This window comes from Podospora pseudopauciseta, chromosome 1 (genome assembly GCF_035222475.1).
Source record: "Podospora pseudopauciseta strain CBS 411.78 chromosome 1, whole genome shotgun sequence".
Taxonomy (NCBI): Eukaryota; Fungi; Ascomycota; class Sordariomycetes; order Sordariales; family Podosporaceae; genus Podospora; species Podospora pseudopauciseta.
In genome coordinates this window covers 5,391,021-5,410,089 of record NC_085892.1, presented here as the reverse complement: position 1 = coordinate 5,410,089, position 19,069 = coordinate 5,391,021, and the positions used below count along the sequence as shown (strand labels likewise).

The 19,069-nt window shown below is 53.0% G+C and overlaps 5 protein-coding genes across 5 annotated transcripts; 3 read left to right on the top strand and 2 right to left on the bottom strand.

The window, feature by feature from the left end:
- Window positions 1-563: 563 nt before the first annotated feature.
- KEL2 (Negative regulator of mitotic exit) lies at window positions 564-8,032 on the bottom strand. The gene is made up of 5 exons (XM_062908062.1): window positions 7,896-8,032; window positions 5,697-7,648; window positions 5,243-5,630; window positions 4,911-5,190; window positions 564-4,859 (listed from the first exon to the last, which is right to left on the bottom strand). The coding sequence occupies exons 2-5, from the start codon at window positions 5,970-5,972 to the stop codon at window positions 1,367-1,369; spliced, it is 4,437 nt and encodes a 1,478-aa protein (XP_062771092.1). The 5' UTR covers window positions 5,973-7,648; window positions 7,896-8,032; the 3' UTR covers window positions 564-1,366.
- A 228-nt stretch (window positions 8,033-8,260) lies between these two features.
- On the top strand, window positions 8,261-14,114 carry KOG1 (Target of rapamycin complex 1 subunit kog1). The gene is made up of 4 exons (XM_062908061.1): window positions 8,261-9,318; window positions 9,560-10,460; window positions 10,555-13,258; window positions 13,322-14,114. The coding sequence occupies exons 1-4, from the start codon at window positions 8,719-8,721 to the stop codon at window positions 13,593-13,595; spliced, it is 4,479 nt and encodes a 1,492-aa protein (XP_062771091.1). The 5' UTR covers window positions 8,261-8,718; the 3' UTR covers window positions 13,596-14,114.
- Window positions 14,115-14,232: 118 nt separating this feature from the next.
- On the bottom strand, window positions 14,233-15,689 carry PLP2 (Proteolipid protein 2). Its single transcript, XM_062908060.1, has 2 exons — window positions 15,426-15,689; window positions 14,233-15,375 (listed from the first exon to the last, which is right to left on the bottom strand). The coding sequence occupies exons 1-2, from the start codon at window positions 15,488-15,490 to the stop codon at window positions 14,664-14,666; spliced, it is 777 nt and encodes a 258-aa protein (XP_062771090.1). The 5' UTR covers window positions 15,491-15,689; the 3' UTR covers window positions 14,233-14,663.
- Window positions 14,693-17,239, top strand: QC763_114790 (uncharacterized protein). The gene is made up of 3 exons (XM_062908059.1): window positions 14,693-16,044; window positions 16,303-16,365; window positions 16,467-17,239. The coding sequence occupies exons 1-2, from the start codon at window positions 15,573-15,575 to the stop codon at window positions 16,314-16,316; spliced, it is 486 nt and encodes a 161-aa protein (XP_062771089.1). The 5' UTR covers window positions 14,693-15,572; the 3' UTR covers window positions 16,317-16,365; window positions 16,467-17,239.
- A 922-nt stretch (window positions 17,240-18,161) lies between these two features.
- Window positions 18,162-18,911, top strand: QC763_114780 (uncharacterized protein; the record flags this gene model as incomplete). Its single annotated transcript, XM_062908058.1, has 1 exon — window positions 18,162-18,911. The coding sequence occupies one exon, from the start codon at window positions 18,162-18,164 to the stop codon at window positions 18,909-18,911; it is 750 nt and encodes a 249-aa protein (XP_062771088.1).
- Window positions 18,912-19,069: the final 158 nt, after the last annotated feature.

Genomic DNA, 19,069 nt, shown 5'->3' with positions numbered 1-19,069 from the left:
TAGACGACATGTCAAGAGTGCGGCCAAAGAGCACATCTGTCAGTTTACGAGTTATCTTTGCTGAGTGCCTACCATGCCCGAGCACCAGCTGTGCTTCTTCTAGACTGACACCCACCTTCATACTCACATGTGATTGAAGTCAGAGTACTCTTGACTAAAAGGCTAACCTTGTTTAGTTTATGGATGAGTCTCTCACAAGACACTTCAGGTGCTCATCCATCGAACTTCCATGACAGACCAACATGTCACAGCTATGCTGATCTCACCAGTCGACGGAAAGCAAGTCATTTGCCTCAAAAATGCAAAGGTGAGAAACATCAAGATATAATAATCATCATTCAGGTCTTCAAACCAACACCTATCTCACCGTCCAATTACAAACTACTCTCTATATGCAGCCAACACGCAAGCCAACGCTTTCTCCCGAGACCAACAACGATGATAGAAAAGTCTATATAAACACCCCGATATCCCTCCCCCTCACCTTTTTTTCCTTCCATTTCTACCTCTCATCCTCCTCAGCACCTCACCCGATTCACCTCCCATAACCCCCCCACCCTTCCCCAATCCCTTTCCCCTTCCATATATTCAAACACAAACTAATCCAGCTAGCAAAACCAACTCTTAGTTCAAAATTCCTCTTGCAGTTTTTCTCCTCATGCAGCTATTGCTCTTTTTCCACTTTCTGATCCTTCACATCGCCTTGCAGACTATCAGGAGTAGTAATTGAACAACAATAGAAAAGAGACAGCATGTATTATTTTAATTTCGCGCGCGCGCCGTGCCATACATAAAGCTCTGTGTGTGCGTGCCATAACTCGCTCTCCCCATATCAAAACCCTCTCAGCAACAATAAGCAGCAAGCAGCAAACGTTATGCCAAGACAAAAAAAAACATTCAAGCCACAACTACAGCAGCACCAGCAGCAACAACAACAGCAAATGAGGTCAAGATGACAAGAAAAGAAAAAAGGTTTCCCCATTGTAGAAAAGGTGGGCGTGTAATGTATAGCCGAACCCATACCATCGAAAGGAGAAAGGAGATTAGAGAGAATGGGGAAACAGAAAAAAGCCAAAAAAGATAATAAAAATAATCAACCCGAATAATCCTTTGCCCTGTCCTCCTTCCTTCCACCCCAACACTTCTAAAGCCAAAAATCAAGGTGTTACATGCCCCTCCCCGTTGTGTCAAAAGAGAGACGGTTTGGTGTGGTGTGGTATGCGTAGTTGTGTACATGGTCGTGTGTAGGTGCGTAGATGAACATTGCCCAATGTGAATTCATGCCATGCATGCTTCGTGTTTCCTTGAACAAGAAAAAAACAAACCAGTTTTTTCTCCTTCCTTTTTCATCTATCCATCCATCAATTCATCTCGCCTCGCCAGGGCTACCGGGGTGGCTCTCGTCAAGTCGTTTCCTCCAGTCGGCCAAACTCTCGCTCAGCCCAGTGCTGGTTGGCTTTCCACCCGGAGAGATGGGGTTGGTCTCATATTCATACTGCGTTGTGCTCAGTCGGTATTGCTTGTTAGTCGCTTCCCACTGGTTGCGCAAGTTGTCGAGTTCGTGGGCGAGGCTGTCAAGCGCTTTGCTGTTTCGCTCGCCGACACCGCCGACGCTGTTAACCTCACGTTCACCGGGCACGCCACCGTACAGGCTCTCAGACCCGCCCGATTCTTGCCTGTTATGACCCAGGCCAGCACTGCTGCTTCCTCCGTTGGTACCGCCGGGTCCAGAGGCGGCGTTGGATCCAATAGTCTCGGAGTTGAGGCTGGGGGCCTGTCTGCTTCGTCGGCGGTAGTTGTCGACGCTCAGCTCCACCTGATCAAGAAGTGTGCTAACCTTGTTTTCGGCATCCTGGGCTCGGCGTTCGAGGAGGATATTCTCCTGCTGCAGCTGCTCCAGGTCCTTCTTATGGGCCTCAAGGCGTCGGTTTGCGTCCTCGCTGGTCTTGACGGCGACATCTCGCTCCTTCTGAACTTCTGCCAGGTCTTGACGGATGGACAGAACTTGCTTCTCGAGCTGGCTCGCCGTGTTCTTGAGCTCAGCTTGTAATCTTCCAATCTCGGCCGACAAGGTCTCCTTCTCAGATTCCCAGTCTGTGGGGCCGCTCTTGGAAGCACCACCTCCAGCCTCAAGCTTGTCCTCCAATTCCACTACCTGTTCCTTCAGACGGCCATTCTCAGTCTTGTAGCGTGTCAGCTGATCCTTGAGTTGCTTGAGCATCTTCTCGGTCCCCTTGACGTATTGTACGGCAGACTGGTAGTCGTTTTCAAGCTGTACGAGCTTCTCGGTTGCCTGTGCTTTTGTCTCTTCAAGGGCATTTTGGGCAGTTGCAAGTTGCTGCTCCAACTCACGAACACGGGCCCGCTCAGGTGAAGCTTCCCGAGGACTGCCGCGCGGACTATTACGCGCACGGGTCGCGGAGGAAGGTGAGATGCCTCGCTCGACAAGGATGTCTTTGAGTGTGTTGTGTTGGACGACGACCGCATTTGTCTCAAGCTGCTGCTTCGACAATTGCTGCTTCAACTCCGAGTTTGCGGCTTGAAGACTCTGGGTCTCCCTCAAAGCTCCCTGGAGCTGTCGGCGGATGGAAACACCCTCTCTGCTTGCCTGTTCTTGGTATGCCTCCAGCCCTGCAATTCGTTCCTCGGCTCCCCGAAGCTTGTCTGCCGCACTGTCCGCCTCCTGTTGATACTTCCTTACCAGCGCGTTGGCAGCGTTAAGTTGACCCTGCAGAGCAAGGATGCGGTCATGATCAGCCTTGTCAGATTTTGAAACATCTTTGGCAGACATCTTGTCGAGGCCTGACAACAAAGCCTGGCGCTGCAGCTTTGCCTCACTGGCATGTTTCTCGGCCAGCTCTTCGGCATCTCGTAAGCGTTGTGTTGCTGAAACAAGTTCAGCTGTACGAGTCTCATGCTCGGCTTTCAGTTTGCTGAGCTTCGATTCGATCTTCTCCTTGAGCGCGCGTTCCTCCTCCAGCTTCCGTTCAAGCAAAGCCTTGATCTCCTCAGAAGCTGCGAGCGCGCCACGGAAAGTCTCAAAGGTGTCGACCTGGTCTTTATTGCTTCCAACAAGGTGATTATACTTCTGCTCATATTCTTCCTTCTCAACACGTAGCATTTGTGTAGCCGCCACCGCTTCCGCTGCCGCAACAGACTGTTCCCGGGCCTCACGCTGAGCCATGTGCAACTCAGCCTTGAGCCGTTCGACTTCGGATGCGTTTTGCTGCTTATAACTCTCGAGATCTGCCATTCGCTTTTGCGCCGCATTTGCCGTGTCGTCTGCCAGTTTGCGCGCCTTCTTCTCGGCGTCAAAGTCGGTCTTGATGCGCTCCAGCTGATCTTGAAGCTCTTTTTGTACACTGAGAGCATGTGCGAGCTTCTTGCTCATCTCATTGGCACGATCTCCTACTTCCTTGTCATCGAGCTGTGGTGTGCTTCTGGCGCTTCCACCCCTCGCAGCTAGTTTCGCTTTGGCATAAATGGCTTCCTGAATGGCTGCGTCTCGCTGCTTCTCTGCTTCAGCAATTTGTCGGGCAGCCAGAACTGCCTGCTTGTCGACCGAGGCTTGTACGTTGGCAAGCTCTTGCCGCATAGCAAGAAGAGCTTCGATCAAGGGTTTATCTTCATCATCAAATGTTTCCGCGGCACGGCTGTCCAAGATTGGGCTCAGTGACGCATTGGGTGAATAGCCAGCCTTGCGCGCTAACTCCAGTTCGGAGGCGTACCATGCGTTGCGGTTCCTTGCGGCATCCAGCTCTTTTAGAAGTGTAACCGTTTGAGAGTTCCGGGCGGAAGACCTTCGAGATATAGGATTGCTGGGTTGTCGGGTAGGCGGTGGTGGGGACGCTGGGCGAGCCGGAGCTGGTTTGAGAGCTGGCTCCGTTGTACTATCTACGGAGCCTTGCCCGCGTCCTTGTCTCGTTGTTTTGGATCTCGCGGCATCGGCAGGCTGTCCCTCAGCTTGTCTTGAAGAAGACCGGGGCGGGTTAGGATTCTGACTTGTCGGAGTGCGCCGGCCAGTTGCGCCAAGTCCTTCGCCTTCTTTCAACGCCGCAACCTGCTGCGGCGGTGCCGATGTGATTGGGGAGCCCTGGGGCTGGTCGCCTCGCTCCGTTGAGGCATTCCTGGCAGGTCGGGGTGCTCCACCTGGAGGGCCAGGTTTTGGCGGTTGAATTTGGGGAGGTGGTCCAGATGGAGGGGCACCAGATGGACCCCCTGGGCCCATAGGACCCGCGGATCGAGCTTTTTGAGGACCGCTTGGTGGTCCTCCCGTCGGGCTCGCTTCAGCAGGGCCATTAGGTGACCGATATCCATTGGGACCAGGACCTCCTGGTGGGCGTCGACTATCGGGCGGGCCGTTCGAACCATCGCGTGGAGACACATTCCTCAGGGTGATTTGTGGAGTGGCATCGCTAGGTCGTCGTTGTTGATTTCTAGGTGAAGTCTGGCTAGGGCCTGCGTCGTTGGGATAGCGAATCTTTGTGGTATCCAAGCAGTAAACAAGCGCGAGATCGTTGACTGCTGTTTGAGCCGAGCTTGGTTCTCCTCCGACCACAATAATGGACTTTCCAACTGCTGTCATGCTATGTCCGGACCGCGGCGAGGGGGATGGGCCCATGTTCTGGAAAGTGTACCAGCGGCGAGAAGTGATCCGGAATGCGGCAAGATCACCCAGATCCGCACCCTCCTCCGTCCTGCCGCCGAAGATGTACATGACATCCTCGACGATAGCAGCAGCGTGGCCTTCTCTGGGAGACGGAATGTACCCTATACAGTCTAGTTGCGACCAAGTGTTGACAGCGGGATCATATGCCCAGACGTCGTTGAACCATTGGTATCCATTGGTACCACCAAACCTAACCAATCTTAGCATGAAGAATATTACGTCTCCCCGCATCAAAACTTACAAGTAAAGTTTGTCGTTGAATGTCACCACGGAATGGTTCGTTCTGGCTGGCGGGATTTTGCCCTGTGGTCCACCACTCTCAGTTGATGATATGAGCATCTCCCAGCGGTTATTGGGCATCTGCAGCTGATTCAGGTCAAAAGCGGCAAGGTCATTCATGAAATAACCCTCCACTTGACCACCGAAGATGTAAATCTTTGACCCCAGAATATTCAGCGAGTGTCCATAACGTCCGCTGGGTCGTGGTCCGGCCGGCAAAGCTCTCGACCACTGTCTCGTTGCTGTGAAACTGTCAGCATGATAGAGCCAACCTGGTGGAGCTGCAAGCCTTACATGTGTTGAGAAGATACAAGGTCTCATCGAGAACATCTGTTTCTTCGATCTTGGTGTCTCCACCAAAGACGATGAAAGCGTTCCCTACGAGCAAACTGGCATGTCCGACTCTAGGCCCTGGGCCCTCAGCTGTGGTAGCTAGTGGGTAGCAAGACATGTTTCCCCCGGCCTCAATGAGCCACAGATCGCCCTTCACTGTCGAGCTGTTGATCAAACCGCCCATTACGTATATGTCACCCTCTTTCGAGGAGACGGCATTGACAGCGGCGCCATATCTTGGGAACGGGCTGGGATGCGAGGACGTGTAGGTTAGTCGGCGCTGAGACCATGGGTATAGCGAGGCATTGGGATTCGGCGCCATTTGTGTAGGAGGAGGACCGTTGCGCAGCTGCGATGGCCAACGTTAGACAAGATGCTGATGCACATTGCGACGTCGCTTAAGATGGAAGCTTACCGGTAAGTCGCTCGATGGCGGTTGCTGCAGCTGAGGAGGTGTCGGTTGTTGCTGGTCCAGACTCTGGCCTCGCTGGCGAGCATAAGATTGATCGGGACTACCAATGCTGCCGTCGACATCGAGGGAGGTTAAGCTGCCAGTGGGTGTTGATCGTGACCCCTTCTCATCTCTGACGCGCGCCGCCGCGCCACCCATGCCCGACGCCGAGCCCTGTGATCCATCCCGACTGGCAAGCGACCGGTCGTGACTCTTCTTGGACTTGAAGAGGAAGGCCATAATGGCACCGTAGAACTGCTGGCCGGACTACAGTGTCGCCAGGAGCAGGCGTAGGCACACGTCGTCAATTGACCGGGCAAATTGATCAGGGACCGCTACGGACGGGAGCCTGCAGGTGGGAGAGGGCGAACGGAGCTGGTGGACGCGGACGACTGCGGAGTTAGCTGGGTGGGCAACGTGGGCTCCAACGAGGAGAGGTGCGGGAGTCGGGAATGTCGTCGGCGGTCGTGTCTCGAGAAGGCTGGGAAAGCATCGGTTCGCTCGCCGTGGTGGAGCGGGCGCGCAGCGGGTTCGGTTTTTGGACGGGACAGATTCAGGTTCAACCTCCTGTCTTTTTTTTATTTTTGAGGGGGTCCCTGGTCAGCCCAGCAAAGTGCCCCCAGCACCTAGCAGGACGAAAGAGCAGCGCCTCGGAGGTGCACGCTTGAACAAGCGAATGCGATGATAACTACAACGGAGCAAAAAGAAAGACAAGCAGAAAAAGAGATGCTGTGCCCGATATGCGAAGGATGCTTTCCGTGACCGTGGATTCGGTTTGTCTGTGGATGACAGAGGTGGAGGAGATAAAGTTTAATGCGACCGGGTCAAGCCTGGCGAGAAGAGAACTGCAGGTCCGGTGTCCAGGAGTTCTATGCCCGTGGGAATTCATCAGCGCCTGGCGCAGGGCATCGCCTACGCTAGCGGCTGGGGACGCTCGGCGGAGACCTGGAGCACAAAGACGGTCTCTGAGTGGATGGAACGATACAGGCACTCCCGCCTCGCTCCCAGACCAGCCAATCCGGGCTTGTTGCTCAATCCCCGTCGCCCCCTTGGGACCCCTGAGCCAATCCTCAGGGGCTCACGCTCAACCTCTGTTCAAGCTGCTCGTGGACTTTTCCAGAAAGATGACGTTGTTGGGATGCAATTCTGTGGTCCGGGTGCACCCTTCGATCAGCACCAACCGGCACAGCAAAGCAGACGAGAGGCACTGTCAGCCGATTCTATTAATATTTGCCGGCGAAACTGATGTTGATCTTTTGTTCGTCCGGGATCCAGTCTCATGTAAACTGAAGAAAATGGCACAAATACAAATCCCGAATATCAACCATGAGCTGGTAAGGATAGGCTAAAGGTGAAGATCACGGGGTGTCGGAGTCTCTTCCTTTTGCCCTTGAAGCTCTACCGTGTAACCAACAGAATTACCCAAGGCAAGATGACACCAGCGTCGACCTTTTGCTGTGGAGGTTGGGTCAGCACATGCAGAAGTGCCCCTCTTGCTGCAAATCATTATACATAGCCACTAGTGTAGTCTCAAACTCTTCCTACAGGCAGGTACTCCGTAGCACGCATGTTACCTATATCTCATATTATGGGAGCACTTCGAGGGCCTCCTATACACCAGCTGGGTATTTCCGACAAAAAGAAAGAGGGAGCCCTTATGGAAGACACGACATGCATCATCTCCTTGAAAAATGTCTCGCACGCATGAAACTGCGATCATCAACAAAATCTCGCAAGATTTCATATTCAGTCTTGCTGCTCGCTCCGTGTCCATGCGTCCTAGCGTTGCATTCGTCCTATTTCGGACCCCAGCTTCCAGGTTATGGATGATGTTTCATGTTTCTCCATGCTTTCCGTTCTTTGGTGCACATCAGGGGCACAGAACCACTACATGAGCACCATGAGTAAGCAATCATCTCGGGAGAAAATTGTTAGGTCGGTTGATATTTCGTAGAAGAGTTAGCAAGTTGTGTAAATCTTCTTGAGAAGGAGACGACCCATAACCGTTCAAGTGTAAATGTATGCTGCGTAAGAGAATGCTCGGAGGGAATGACAACACAACAGAAAAGGTAACTGCTGCACAAACAAGTCCCATAAACAACAAGACAACAAAGGATAGGAAGGCCTCCCCTAGGTAGGAGAGAAATATAGATGGACACTTACCATCGGTAGGCAAAGGGAAGGAACAAAGAGGCGAGTCATCGAATGTAAGACAATCATTAGGTAAACAGAGCCTCGAGGCAGTGAGTGATAAGAGCAACTGTGTAAAGCTCTCACAGTATCCACGAGGAGAAGACAGTACACGAAAGCCAATCAGATCATTTAGAAAGCAGCAATTTGCTTGCTCTTTCCATCAGTGCTCTCAAGAAGCATCACGTGCAAGCAGAATCTGTTGTAGTAATCGCAGCTGCAGCCATTGGACGAGGCTGACGAGAAGTTGAACACCTGCTGCGGAGGGACCGTGCACCAGCCAACATTAGTGAACTCCGGCTCCACTTTGGGCGGTGAGGTTCTGGCTGCAAGCCCACCTACGGAGCCAAGAAGCTGCCCGCGGCTATCGACTGCGGATGTTGTCCACCTCTGCATTGTCACTGAGCTGTTGACCTCAAACCAAGACATAACAACGGCCTGGCTGTTGAGGCTGAAGAAGACAAGACCGAGTAGCCAGACAGTGTATTGTGCTTGTGAGTTTGCGAGAGCTCGAATCCAAACGGTCCAGCGCATGTGAGCTGAGAGCTGATCATTGCAAACCTGTCGCAGTCGCACACAGAGGCGTGGGCATAAGCGCAGGTTCATGATCCGCGTTGACGTCGCCATTACAGCCCCATCACCGGCCCCGATCTCCATCCAACTCACCACCACCACATAACAGTCACCCCAGCACTGTGGTTCGCCCACCCACTTCTTTCAATTTCGACCTTTTCAACCTTTACCGACAGCTACCTTCGAGAACGATGGTGGCCCACCGCCGGTAAAGATATCGACCATGACGGCCCTTTCTCTTTCGACTCCTCCCCAGCCTGCCGAGGGTCATCGGCAACACGCAGCCCAGATCTCGAGGGTTAACAACACCGCCGGCTTTAATGGCCCCGCACCCGTCAGACAGCAAGGACAAGCTGCTGCTGCCGGTTCAAGCACAGCCCTGAGTTCGCTCTCCCGACAGAACGCTCAACTCATGGCACAGGCGCAACCGCGCGCGCAAGCTGCCGGATATTATTCTTTGCGGAACGAAGGCGATGGTTTCGGTCATTCCGAGTCCCCTGAAAGTTCCGCTTTAAGGTCTGCCCACCCAACGACAAATGGTCGGCATAGATCCATTTCACCAACCTCTGCTGCTCGACGGCCCTCGAGTGCTCCGGGAGACAAGCATGTCAACGGTCAACATACCGATGACGAAGACGAGCTCGAGACGAATGGTGTTGTCTCCAGACCAGTAAAACCCCCATTACTGCGGTCCAAGAGCGAGCATGGAATCCGGATGGAGGACGCCGAGACTGTTGCGGAAGAGGACATTCACGAGTGGGGTGCGAGGCATGGTTTCGAGGACCACTATCAATCAAAGGCCATAATATCCCAACTCGCCAATGTAAGTTTTATTTCTTTTCTTTCAAGCCATTGGCTTCCTGTCCGTTCCATCCTATGTCGTTAGTCTTGCGACGGTGGGCCAGTAGTGCGCTCTTCGGGGACAGTAGCTCATGTCATTGACTTTGGCCTCTATGTGCTATATCATATGCTACCCCCTATTGTCTGTTTTTATTTTTGTCTCAGCTCCAACATCAAACAACCTATATGGACAACGTAGAGGCATTGACTAACACTGGCTTCAGAGCTGGTACATGTATTTTACTGATAAACGACATGAGACAACCGGCAAGCCCAAAACACCCGCTTTCGAGATCCAGGATTGGCGAATGCGTGATCGTCTCAAGACGGTGTCCGCAGCCATTGCAGTATGTCTCAATATAGGGGTTGAGCCTCCTGATCAGTTGCGAACCGTGCCTGGTGCAAAGCTTGAAGCTTGGCAAGATCCAACTGTTCCCCCAACAAACAAGGCCCTGGAGAACATTGGCAAAGCCCTCCAAACCCAGTATGAATCGATCGCTTTCCGGACCCGGTACAAGCAATACCTGGACCCTTCGATTGAAGAGACGAAGAAGTTTTGTGTTTCTCTCCGGCGGAATGCCAAGGACGAGCGGATTCTATTTCATTACAATGGACACGGAGTTCCCAAGCCGACGACTTCTGGTGAAATCTGGGTTTTCAACAAAAATTACACTCAGTACATTCCTGTGTCACTGTACGATCTCCAGCAATGGCTACAGGCCCCCACGGTTTTCGTCTGGGATTGTTCAGAGGCGGGCAACATTCTGACCAACTACCACAAGTTCGTGGACAAACATGAAGAGGAGGAGAAGGAGCTGAGGCAGAAGGATCCAAATTGCGAAAGGCAGAACTACCGGCCATATATCCACCTAGCTGCCTGCGGCACAAAGGAAAATCTCCCAACGAACCCTCAGCTACCGGCTGATCTTTTCACCTGCTGTCTCACCACGCCAGTTGAGATGGCTCTTTGGTTTTTTGTGCTGCAAAATCCATTAAAGAACAATCTGACTCCAGAGCGAGCTCGCAAGTTATCGGGCCGACTTCAAGAGCGTAGGACTCCGCTTGGGGAACTTCACTGGATCTTCACAGCTATCACTGATACCATTGCGTGGACGACCCTTCCTCGTCAGCTCTTCCGCATGTTCTTCAGACAAGATTTAGTTGGTAAGTCAATATCGCGCTTTCCGGAGTAGTACTATTCTGACCCAGTTATCCCCAGTCGCGGCACTCTTCCGAGCGTTTCTCCTGGCGCAGCGCATTATGCCTGTGTATGGCTGTCATCCGCAGTCATATCCCGAACTGCCGGATACCCGTCAACATCCTCTCTGGGATAGTTGGGATCTCGCCGTTGACATGGCTCTGGCCCAGCTCCCAATGCTGGAGAGGAAGGAGCTCGACGGTACTCCCTACGAGTATATAAACTCGACTTTCTTCACGGAGCAGCTCACCGCTTTCGAGATTTACCTCTGTCGAGGCGATGCACAATCCCAAAAGCCACCCGAACAACTCCCGGTGGTCCTACAAGTTTTACTAAGCCAGCAACACCGACTTAGAGCCTTGATCCTACTTACTAGGTTTTTGGACCTTGGACCATGGGCCGTTCAGCTTGCGCTCAGTATCGGCATCTTTCCTTATGTCCTGAAACTGCTCCAGTCTGTCGCACAGGATCTCAAACCGGTGCTCGTCTTCATCTGGGCGCGCATCCTAGCCGTTGACATCTCATGCCAGCAAGACTTGATCAAAGATAATGGGTACAACTACTTTGCCGACATTCTGAAGCCCCAAGAGACGATTCTGGTCAACGGCACCATTGTCCAGACGTCTCACAAGGCCATGTGCGCCTTCATCTTGGCTATGCTTTGCAAGGGTTTCAAGCCGGGTCAGGTTGTGTGCAATTCGACCGACATCATGAAATACTGCTTGCACCATGTCACTCATTCCGAAGACCCGCTATTGCGGCAGTGGTCGTGTCTCTGCATCAGCCAGTTATGGAGAGATCTTCCAGAAGCCAAATGGCGAGGAATCCGTGAGAACGCTCACCTCAAGCTAGCATTCTTAATCAAGGACCCATTCCCCGAGGTTCGCGCTGCCATGGCCCATGCCATGACCACCTTCCTTGGCATTCCCGATCTCACAGATGAAGTCGCAAGGATTGAGGAAGGCATCGCTTGGACTATGCTCGAACTGGCCACAGACGGCAGTCCGATTGTCCGCAAGGAATTGCTTGTTTTCTTCTCCAAGTTCGTGCTGCGGTACGAAAACAAGTTCTTGGTTGCTGCTTATGAGCAACTGTTGGAGGAGAAGGAATACATGCTCCACCCACCAACGGAGGACGGCTTGGATCACAAGATGGGCTTGCATTACGCCAGAAAGGAAAATCGGGAGGCGGATGGCACCATCAGACCCATTGCTTTTGGTGTCGCTCACGACTCGATTTTTGCAGCCTGCTGGAAGCACATCGACATCCTGAGTGTCGACCCGCACCCTGAAGTTCAAAGGGATGCTACCATTATTCTGGACTACGTCCATCATGCCCTGCTACACTCCCCCGTGGGGCCGCAGGCGCAGAGTCTCATGGATGAAATCCTCAGACGCGCTAGAAAAGTGTCGAGGGGTGATATGAGCCAGAGAAGCAGCGTGCTTGGCACACACACTGCTATGGCGCAACCTATGCCGTCCCCTGGGCTTCTCAAGAGAACGGCGAGCTATCTGTTTGGGCCGTTACTCAAAGAGAACACGCCGGCGGGACTCACAAACCCCCCCCTAACTCCAGGACTGCCAAAAGCCACAAATCCAGGACTGTCCAGAACCCTTTCTCATAGAAGCCGCAAAGGACCTAACCTCGAGAATGCCCCGCCCGAGCAAAACGACCAAGTGACTTCGCCAGCCAATTATCATATTGCGAACGAACCGCTTTGCGCAGGGTATCGGGAGCGCAGTTTGACTGAGGTGCCCAAGCTTCCCCTGGAGAGCACATTCTTGGACTGGTCGACGGAATATTTCCGGGAACCGCAGATGAAGCTCGCTGAAGCCGAGGAGCCCGGCAGTCACGAGTACAATGAACGACTCTGGCGTCGATCTCGCAATGAGGCTGTTCTTAGAGAGACACAGCCCCAGAAAGCACAGGCGGGCACCCACAAGTGGAACAACCAGATCGGTATCATCAACAATGGCGCACAGCCGGCCAAGATGTCGTTTCATCAATTCGAGGACCATGTTGCCGTTGCAGATGATGGAAATACGGTAACAGTCTGGGATTGGAAGAATGGCACCCGCAAGAGTCACTTCTCCAATGGCAACCCTGAGGGGTCGAAGATCTCGGACATGAAGTTCATCAATGAAGATGATCAGGCTCTTCTTATGAGTGGGTCTTCGGATGGTGTCGTTCGCATCTACCGGAACTACGACAGTGATGAAGGTGTTGAGCTTGCCTCTTCATGGCGTGCCTTGACGCACATGGTGCCGTCCAATGTCAACTCAGGCATGGTCTTTGACTGGCAGCAGGTCAATGGCCAGGTCCTCGTGGCAGGAGACGAGCGTGTTATCCGGATATGGAACGCAGGCCACGAGATGTGCTCGCATGAGATCCCAGCCCGTTCCGGATCTTGTGTTACATCTTTGACTTCTGATCAGATGACAGGCAACATCTTCATTGCTGGGTTTGGAGATGGCGCTATTCGTGTCTTTGACACGAGAAACAGACCGCAGGAGAGCATGGTGCGCAAGTGGAAGGATGACAGCAGGCAGTGGGTGCGATCAGTGCATATGCAGCGTGGCGGACAGCGCGAGTTGCTGTCGGCGAGCAGGAATGGCAAAGTCCGGTTATGGGATATTCGCATGGAGAATCCTCTGAAGGTGTTCCAGGCTACGAAGGATGTGCTCAGGACGGCAAGCACTCATGAGCATTTGCCTGTGTTTGCTGTGTAGGTTTTCTTTTTCTGCATATCACAACCATCTGAAGAATTTTTACTAATTCTTTTTCACAGTGGCACATCCGCCCACTTGGTCAAGGTCTTCGACTTTGACGGCCACGAGTTGTCGCGTCTGGAACCATCGACTAGCTTCACCGCCGGGCTCAAGTTAACACCCATCGCGACAACCGCTTTCCACCCTCACCGCATGATACTTGGGTACGCCGCCCGCGGCGATAACCACATTCACATATCCGCCTGCGGCAATGAGGTCGCGGCGCCGTTCGTGGCAGCATTTGCGGCCGAGGCTGCTGCTAAACGCCTTGCTACTATTCAACAGGCTGTTTAAATAACACCGCCGTTGCGTCCATCTTTCAATCCGTGTTGCGTTGCTTGCTTGTTTCCACTGTTTGTCAAATCTGGAGTTGTAGGGTGGGGGAGGATAGGGGTGGGTAGTGAAGGCGCAAATGATACCTATGGCGTTCCAGGCAGGCAGGGAGAGAGAGGGGAAATTCATTCATACCATCATTATATGAGATTATCCCCCGACTTGAAGCGCGTCTAAGGAGTGAGCGAAGGGGGGTTTGCTGTTCTTCTCTTGGGTTTTAGGGATGGGCCAAAGGGTTAATATAATACTTTTATTCTTTGCTGGAAGTAATATTGGAGGAGAGGGGGGTCTTTGCTGCGCATACCATTTGTGGAATTGTGTGTCTATGGTCTGCGCTTTGACAGCCAGGCTGGCAGCGTCGAAATTGAACAGAGCGTTGCGTCAAGTTAGGGGTTTGCTTCAGTCTTGTTGAGGTGTACACGGTGTATACACCATTGAACGAGTTTCAAACATGATTACCCCTGGTGAGCTTTCACATGTGACTATTTTGATGTAAAGACTTGATGTCATTGAGGGCCGGCGTGTGGAGTAACTTTCGACATGACGATATTCGCCACCATGTTGGAGTAGTCGTTCACCAGCCACCGGCTCTTTCACACTCCACTCCCACTGGCGCCAATGTTTGAGTTATGGCTATCATACAGCCTGAATTATTACTTTGGTATACATTGGCGATCGCCGGTTGCTTTTGCACTTCCGGCCGCCTTTCTCTACCATGTTGTTCCACCGGCAACCGCGCTTCGCCGAAACAAGCCGGATGGCAAAAAACAGATACAACCTCATGAGCTGCTCCGGCCTAGACAGGCAGATGAACACGTGGACAACAAGCTCTAAGCTTTCACGGTTTCTACCAGGCAAAGCTTGATCAGCAATGTATTGCCACCACGAGAACACGAACATGCCAGTCACACCGTTCCCCTTTTCGGCTTGCCGAAATGCGATACGTGTGTTGCTTGCCCTCACCGAATGACTCACCCGGCAACGTTATGCCGCCGTAGTACCACATCTGGTCCATGTGGCGTTCTTTGCTCAGTCCCAATCATTGTCATCATCGTCCTGTTTCCTCCTATCAGAACTGCTCTTGATCCCCTTGTTGACAATCCTCTCCTCCTCGGCATCTTCCGCCTCCCTCCTCCGCTTTAACACCCGCATGTCATTCTCCTTCACTGCCCCCACTTCAACCAATAGGTTATCCAACTCGAGCATGCTCATCCTTGGCCCACCCACCGTCATAAGCGTGACAATCTGCTTGACAATATCCCCGTTTTTGTAAACCAAGATGGTAGGGCAGTTCTTCTCGGGGTACCCCTCGATCGCTCGGTTAGCGGGCATCTCGCAGAACTTGATGTCACCGTATTCCTCTGCTGCCTGACGCCACAGTTGGCCCAGAACGCGGGACTCGACGTTGGTGGAGAGGGAGGAGGCGAGGTGGACGAAGACGGGGCCGTTGTTGGAGGCTTCGGTTACGTCGCGTTGGTAGTCTGGCTTGGATAGGGGGTAGACAGAGCCGTGGATGGACTTTTTGGAGAGGGCCGATAGCTCCTGGAGGCGTTTCTGGCGGTAGGATTCAAGGAAATCTTCGTCTTCTTCGTCTTCGAGAGAATCGAGGTCCGAGAGGTCTTTGCCTTCGAGGCGGTTTTCGTGGGCGAGGCGGCGGGCTTCGAGGATGGCTTCTTGGATCATGGGGGTGGGGGAGGGTGGCTTTTCGGGGATGATTTTGTGTTTGCGGAGGATTTCATTCCTTATAGGGGTTAGTTGATTGTAGGGTGAGGATGAAGAGGTATTACTGACCATTCTGTGTCGGCGTTGGGGTCGTCGATGGGAACGGCGATGCGCTGGTCCATTGGAGCTGCCATCTTGAGGGATGTGTTTGAGGTTGCCCTCGTGCTGTGCTTCTAGTGAATGGTTTTCTGTTGAATTGTAGATAGATTACGGTCAATGTTGCTTCTAACTTCAGCCCTGTATCCCGTTGTCGTCACCCAATGTCGCCAGTACAGTATTGTTGCTGCCTTGATGCTTCACAAGGAGCATTCATTCATCGCCCCTATTGTCAAGGTAAGCTCCAGCGAGTACGTACCCAAAGTGACGACCCGCCCCGCCTTTGTAGCCTGGACCCCACCATGGACCTCTTTGCTCTCTGCTGAGTTGGAGGCAGGCCCCACTTGCACTGTACGGCGCATTTCATTGGCTCACGGATCGAGCCCTAACTCCAAGGCCAATTTTGCGATTTGCCGCTCACGCACCCAAATTTTGCCTTTGGTCTCTCGAGTAGCTGGGCCTTCGAAAATCCCCTCCGCAACCGCCAACAACGAGCGTAGATTCTGCCGCCAAACCACCCCAGATCTCATCACCACCCAAGGCTCGTTGTCCGATTCATCAAGAGTAATACTCTCAAAAATCAGTCAAGATGGTAAGACCTAGCCATTTTCCCGATTGAGCTCGGTTCTGCCCGTCCACCATGGTCCCGCATCCGAACGACGAAGGTTTTGCACCGCCGATAACGCCAAGGAGGAGGAGAAATTTGGATATGGAATCGACATCTGGAAATCTTTTGGAGGAGGGCGACACCACATCATGGCATCGCGATTGCCCATGGGACCATGGACGGGCAGAACACTGGATAACGGATTCTTATCGATGATGTGGTGCTGACGGATGGATTCTCAAGGTTCTCGCCGTTGATCTCATCAACCCCAGCCCCGCTGCTGAGGCCCGCAAGCACAAGCTCAAGGTATGTGGTCCATCCCAAAACTATGATTAGGATCTCTGTCAACGCTGCCGACAAGAGGTTCTGCTCGGTCGCGTCGCTGCTGATACTAACACTGCGTTCAGACCCTTGTGCCCGCCCCCCGCTCCTTTTTCATGGACGTCAAGTGCCCCGGATGCTTCACCATCACCACCGTCTTCTCCCACGCCCAGACCGTCGTCATCTGCCAGGGCTGCACGACCGTCCTCTGCCAGCCTACCGGTGGTAAGGCCAGACTCACCGAGGGCTGTTCTTTCCGCAGAAAGTAGATGGCTTCGTTAGCTGTTTTCTTTTTCTCGGCATAATGGCATGGTAAATGGGATCATCTCGGTATCTGCGGCTACTTCCAGTCGGGGCGTCTAGACATTACTCTTGATCGTCAATCAAAATCATTTGCGGACATCCACCAACTACCACGCGCAGCACCATGGAAGGCGTTAGGGGGTCTGGAAATCTTTTGTCTTGGTCGCCTTCTTCGACTTTCATCCTGCGGTGTGCTGCGTTTTCCTGACGTCGTGTTGTCTTTGCTGTAACGGGCAGGTTTATACTGCGTGGGAGGGATCAATCAGCGCAAAGCCAGTTTTTACACGTGCTTGGGACCAATATCTACCTTTGCGGGTGGGATGTGGTTGGCAGTCGCCGCTGAATGCGAGATCGAGGATCGCCAAAAGTCTTGGTTCAGTAGACAAGGTAGAGGAGGAATCTTTGTGCTTTGTTATGAATTCAGGAGAGGCTCCATCATGCATTTTCGAGTCCCCTCAGTGATTTAGCTGCTGTGTCTGCATTTGACTCTGGCTAGCCTGTTTTCATGTTTGCGGTTGATAGTCGACGTCCGGCTTTGCTATTATGAAGAGAAGCAAAGGTTATGTTTTATGATCATGAACCTCGTACGCCTGGTAGTGAAGTGGTGACCAACTCTAGCAATAACGTTACTGGGTAGGCGTATGTGGTGTTCCTAATGGCCGCCTGAAATGTGTATTTGGGATATGTTTCATCGGTGACACAGGCCAATTTGAGGCCTTCGCTTCAAAAAGCTCTTGCAACTCTTGCTGTAACTGTAGGCCAACGGAGATGTTTCAAGAGCTATCTCTACATGGGAGAGCAAGGCTGATTGCTTAGCGGCTGCATGTCCCGCATGACTGCCTGTGGCTGCCAACGGTCCAACAAAGATATATGGTCCTGTCCAGCAACGAATTGTGGTGGTTTTTACTCGTAGAGCCGGGCCTCTGACAAAGAAAAAGGCGGGAGGGTTTGATCGAATCTAAATAAAAGCCCGGCTGTGCCTGTCAAATTTTCTACCTGCCAATCTTTTCGTTTACATCCAGCTGCTCGATCAAGTTGAAGGCATACGGAAGGGGTGGCCTTGATAAGCAGCCTTCATGCACAATCCAAACCGCCAAGCAAACTGAAGCAGCCAATCTTGGTGCCCCAAATTCAATTTACGCGTCGAAACACGGGCGCGCGACTGCCCACTCTCTGCAGCAGTCCACCCACTACCCCGGACCCCACGCCAATCCTGCTTGGGTAAATTTGCAGGACCCTGGGGCCGCCACCGAGCATATGAGCAAGCAGCCCAGCCTCCCCCTCTCTCCATTTTCGTCATCATCACCACGACAACCGATCAATCCTCCTTGCGCACTCCAAGCTCTCCTCGCTCCCACTTTAACCTCGAAAGAGCATTGACAATTGCAACCAACCACCCACCAAACCACACCATCTCTCTTCGAAAAACAATCAAAGCGCATAACTTTCCTTCCCCCCGGGGCCCTAAGCTACACAAAATGTCCGCCCCTCGAACCAAGCGCCCCTTTGCCGGCGCCGCCAGCGACCCTGACCAACGTCAAATAACCTCCTTCTTCTCCCCCTCTTCCTCCGATTCCCCCACCGCCACCCAATCGACCAAAACGCCCCTCAACGGTCCCATCCTCCCTGCCCCAGTGCAAACCAACCTCCTCAACGTCGGGATGCGCGTTCGCAAGTCAGTCCAGGAAGGCTACAAGACCGGTGCGCAGTACTCTGCCTTCAAGCTCTGGGAAGACAACGCCGCTCCCATCACCCCAACCCCTACAGTTCCTGTCAGCACTGCTGGTGGTGGTGGAATGAGGGAGCTCCTCCCTTTTAGCGGCATCCACAAAGTCGGTGGGCTCGGGATCCAGCCATCTAACGGTGCTGGAGCGGACGATTGTGAGATGGCGGGATCGCAGGAGTCGGTTTACAGCAATGGGAGTGCTACCTCTGCGGTGGAGGCGACGGAGAGGGTGAACCTCAATGCGAAGAAGAGGTTCTTTGTTGGGGAGGAAGACGAGGAGCAGGAGGAGGGGATGGTGCTCTCGTGGGAGGATGTGGATGTCAGCCCTAGGAGTTTTGGGCCGGCGGGGTTTGAAAATAGGAGGTGGGCTGTGCCGAGGGGAAAGAAGGGTAGGGAGGGTACTGTTGCTGCTGCCGCTGGGCAGGAGAATACTGTTCGGGTGCTGGTGGACGGCAATGATTTTGAGGAGGCGAGCTTCTTGGAGGGGATGGGTGATGAGTAGACTAGGGAGGTTGCGTTTGCTTGTGTGACGAGGGGGGAGTAATTGTTAGTGGGAAGATGGACGCGGCTGAGACATTTCGGGTGGGGGGGGGGAAGAAAACATGGGAAGGGTAGACATTGCGATCGATTTGCATTTACGGGCATGGCGTTCTTGACGGA